Below are 4868 nucleotides of genomic sequence, written 5' to 3'. Positions count from 1 at the left end.
GAAACTCCAATACTTTGGCCACCTGATGTGAAGAGATGACTCATTGGAAAAGACCCTGATGCTGGGAAAGATTGAGGGCAGGAGGAGAAGGGGATGACAGAGGATGAGATGGTTGGATGGCATCATCGACTCAATGGACATGGGTTTGGGTGGACTCCGGGAGTTGGTGATGGACAGGGAGGCCTGTCGTGCTGCGATTCATGGGGTCGCAAAGAGGTGGACACGACTGAGCAACTGAACTGATAAAAGGTTATTTAAGAGTCATTGCATTGCTAGTCAACAGACTAGTGAAAAACCTGTTTAAGTAAGCTAATTAGCAGAGTATTGGTGAGAGGCTGAGTGATGGGTAACTGAAGGGGTTGTGGTAGCCATGTCTGGAGTATGGTCTCCCAATCAGAATGTTGGGGACTGCCCGGGAGTGCCCATTCTTGACTACCTGGACTCTGGCATGAGGGACACACGCCTAGGTGATCACAGGGTATATGCTCAAATGCAGTAGGGTGAATTAGTTTTTCAAGTCAAATAAATTGTTTATGTGCAGAAAGTAAGACTTGACAGAGATTTCCTGGTGGTTGGGACATGTAATCTATAGGTTTCATGACTTTTCAGCCTGAAAGATAGGTTCCCCTCTCTGCCCTCAGGATGAATATAAGAATCTTGGGGGTTGGCATAGAGTAAGAATTTCATTTGTTAAAGACTATGCAGGTTTTAAAAGGTTGAGAAATACTGCTGTTGAGTAAGTTTAGTCAAACTAAGAAAAACTTTACTCGTAAAATTATTATATTAACTCTAAATCCCACTGGCTCAAGATGTGGTAATTTGGTCTCAGGCTGGGCTGGAGCTTTTTTATATCCAAGCTGGGAAAAATTGCTGAGCAAAATAATAGTTTAAACAAGATTGGAAGGAACAATTTAAAAGCACTCATGTATAATTGATATGTCAATTACTAATCATTCATCTATTCATTAAATCCAGTCTCCTACAGATACCTATTATGAATATTTGAAATGTGTAAAACTGCCTTATTTTTAACAGACTGATTGTGGGCTTTAACATTTGAATTAGCTTTATAACCTGTTTAATTTGTGTTGATAAAGCACTGCCGTCCTGTATGTATATTGTGTTTTTTTTCCACCAGCCTTCATTCAGAAAAATGTGATCTATGGCACAGTTAGAAAGGTTTGCCGAAGACCCAAATATGTGTCTCCCCAAGATGTGAAGATGAAGCAGACCTGGTAGGTGGCATTTGGGGAATTTGTTATGTAATATGTGTATCAGCTGATACGTGCTCAACTACAGGTACTAAACCTACTCAGACTGGCTATAGCATCAAGAGGGTTAGTTGGCTTGCAATCTTATGCCCTGGCACTCTGTCTCTATTTCCTGTGCCTTGCCCTCTGAGTATATTTGTACTTTGCTTCTTAATACCGGGCTTACCTTGTGGCTCAGCTTGTAAAGAATCTGCCTGCAGTGCCAGAGACCTGGGTTCGATCCCTGGGTTGGGAATATCCCCGGAGAAGGGAAAGGCTCCTCACTTCAGTATTCTGGCCTGGAGAATTGCATGGACTGTGTAGTCCATGGGGTCGCAAAGAGTCGGACATGACTGAGCTACTTTACTTTTCACTTAATACCAAAGTGCTACTGTTTATATGAGTGATCTGTAAGAAGGTTGAGGCTTCATGAAATGGAAAAATCTTTACCATGGAATGGTAAATGGTAATATGTTTACCTGTATGGTAAATGGAAATATATTTACCATACTTCAAGTAAAAATGTTTTATAAAGGTATAATATTTAACAAAGTTATAAAAAGGTAAATGCTTGATGTATAGTTGTTTTAATGATGATACAGATATAATTAACAAAGCATTAAATGATAAGCCAAACACAATAGAAAGGAAAAGATATCCCCCAAATCACTTAATTAGATGTTTTATCTTTAAGATTGCCAGTGATGTTACTGTGACATGAAGGTATTCTTGTGCAGATTTTTCCAGAAACCAGAAAGTTCTTTCTTAGTTTAGACTTAACTTAGAGAATGTGAAGAAATAATAGTGATCTAACTCTGATAATTTTCTGGTTCCATTTTCAAGTGATTGTATCTTTTGCTTTATGACTTGGAAGATATCTTTTTGAACAGCTCGGGGTTTTTCTGTTTGTATGTTTGTTTTTATTTATTTTTTAATTGGAATATAATTGCTTTACAACATTGTCTTAGTTTCTGCTGTACAACAACTTGAATCAGCTGTATGTGTACATACACCCCTTCTCTCCTGAGCCTCCCTCCATGCCCATTCTACCCCTCTAGGTCATTACAGCGCACAGAGCTGAGCTCCCTGTGCTCCACAGCGGATTCTCACTAGTTACCTGTTTTACACATGGTAGTGTATACATGTCAGTGCTATTCTCTCAATTCGTCCCACCCTGTCTTTCCATCCTTGTGTCTACAAGTCTGTTCTCTACATCTGTGTCTCTGTTCCTCTCCTGCAAATAGATTCATCAGTACCATTTTTCAGGGCTGGTTTTTTTCCCCCACTGGTAGCAAACTGTGGTTTTTGTTTCTAACAAAGCATTTAAAGTTCCTCTTTGTCCTCCAGTTGTGTTATGTATGAATGGCAGTTCCAGTTCAGAGTCATCTAGAGCAGTTTGATTACTGGCATATGTATTCCACTAGTTGCAAAGGCATTGGACCAGAGAAAGAATTATCCTTATGGGTAGCAGTGTTGGGATATCTAACTACAAGGCTGCTTGTTGTGATCTGCAGGCCAGTCTAGACTTGAAGCTAGCTTATCAAGTGTCTTTTCAAGTGAATAATTGAATCACAGACTTGAATTTTTGTAAATGTTGAAATAATGGAATACGCCTCCAAAACTCCATTATTTTAATACTTGAATATCATGGAAAATTAAAAATACCAAAAGCAGATGCTGCAGGCACGAATTGTCCCCCGAGTGAGCTCCCTTATCAGACTACCAGAAACCAGTAGGGCTGTGCCTGGCCTTAAGAGCATTTAGGAGCAGGACCCTCCTGCTGCTGACAGGAACAAATTTGTGAGCTCTGCACTGATCAGACACCTCTGAATTGGTAGTTTTAGGTTTGAGGCATGTGGGCTGGGATTGGAGCTGGGGGAGGGGTCAATTCTCTCCAATCCCCATTGCCAGTTACTGGGGGATGGTGGCTTGGATGGCGAGAGGTACCACAGTGCCCATTAGTTTGATGTGTGACAGCCCAGGCCAGGACTGTAGCCAGCGTTGCTGTCAAGAGAACTGCCTCTTCCATTAGCTGGAGAAATCTGGCTCATTTCTATTTCACAGAGGACCGAGAGTATTTCCGTTTCTTATTTTAAGATGTCACATATGGACTTCGATGGTTGTACTTGTGGAGCATGGCAAGGTCATTTAAAGAAGCTAGAGGGAAAAGGTTAATATCAAGCAGATAGAGTGCCTGTGAGTCTAACAGAGTAACCTCCTGGGGTTGCCCATCCCTGTTTCCTTGAAGCCAGGTGTGCCTTCTTTCCTCCCTTTCTTAATAAATTTATTTTTGGCTATGTGTAAAACATGATTTAGAAGTCAAAACTGTGAAAAGATCTACTCAGTAGTTAGAATTCTCCTTTCTATATCTGCACTGTTTCCTTGGCGGGCAACCATTTTCATCAATTTTTAGTTTATCTTTACTGTGTTGCAAAAATGAGCAAATGTACATAAAAGTGTCTTCTTTTGTTGGATAAACGGTAGCATTCTATCTCTACTATTCTGTACCTTTTTTCACTTAATACATCATTACTAGACTTACTGTGGTGATCACTTCAGTATGTGTATTGGTTGCTCAGTCTTGTCCAACTCTTTGCAACCCCCTCCAGGCTCCTTTGTCCATGAAATTCTCCAAGCAAGAATACTAGAGTGGATTGCGCATTTCCTTCTCTAGGGCTGACTCAAGGATCAAACCCAGTCTCCTGCATTGCAGGCAGATTCTTCACTGCCTGAACTACCAGGAAAGCTTCACTTAGAGTATTATACAACTTTTTGGGAAAAAGAAATTACTCTCTTTCAGTTCATTGAAGTCTTCTGAATTCTGTTCCTGTCTTCATGATTCTCTGTCATGTGTATTTGCCATGGTTTAATCTGTCCCCTTTTGAGGAATGCTTTGCCTTTTTGTGATCTGCTAATATGAGTATGATACCACAAAGAATGTCTGTTGTATGTGCTGTTTGTTAGTTGTGGAGGTGAGCCATCAGGTTGGAGTCCTAGATGGTAAATGCAAGTTCCTGTTTGTGGGGCTTAACCATGTACACTCATCCCAGAATGTGTGAGGTGCCTGTTTCCTTCAGCCTTGAAAACAGGAAGTCATCAAGCTCTTCAGTAAAGGTGGGAAAGGGTATTTCAGTGTATTTAATTCGTTTTCTCTTATGAGTGAGGTTTAATATTCTTTCCTAACATGTAAGAGCCATTTGCATTTCTTTTTCTGGGGACTATTTGTCTTTTTGTCCATTCTTCAGCCAACATTTTGGTATGTTTCTTAAACATTGAGTCTTCTTTCTGTTGGGGAGATCAGCCCTTAGTTTGTCATGTAAGTTGCAGTATTTTTTCTTTGCTTGTTTTTTGCCTTTTGGCTGTGTCTATGAAGTATTTTACCATGCAGAAATATTTATCATTTAGTTAAAAGATGAGCTCGATAAAGGACAGAAATGGTATGGACCTAACAGAAGCAGAAGATATTAAGAAGAGGTGGCAAAAATACACAGAAGAACTGTAACAAAAAAGATCTTCACGACCCAGATAATCACGATGGTGTGATCACTGACCTAGAGCCAGACATCCTGGAATGTGAAGTCAAGTGGGCCTTAGAAAGCATCACTATGAACAAAGCTA

At 40.2% G+C, this 4868-nt stretch overlaps 1 protein-coding gene across 1 annotated transcript in view; it reads left to right on the top strand.

Annotated features, from left to right (window-relative positions):
• PARP12 (poly (ADP-ribose) polymerase family, member 12) overlaps positions 1-4868 on the top strand; it is a 46272-nt gene that overhangs the window by 32182 nt on the left and 9222 nt on the right. Inside the window, exon 9 of the mRNA XM_010855023.1 lies at positions 1139-1235. Coding sequence (XP_010853325.1) covers positions 1139-1235 — 97 coding nt within the window. The remainder of the gene's footprint in view (positions 1-1138; positions 1236-4868) is intronic.

The sequence above is a fragment of the Bison bison genome, unplaced genomic scaffold, assembly GCF_000754665.1.
Source record: "Bison bison bison isolate TAMUID 2011002044 unplaced genomic scaffold, Bison_UMD1.0 scf7180017864352, whole genome shotgun sequence".
NCBI classification, from domain to species: domain Eukaryota; kingdom Metazoa; phylum Chordata; class Mammalia; order Artiodactyla; family Bovidae; genus Bison; species Bison bison.
The sequence above is the reverse complement of the archived record's forward strand: the minus strand, read 5'-3'. Positions and strand labels throughout refer to the sequence as shown.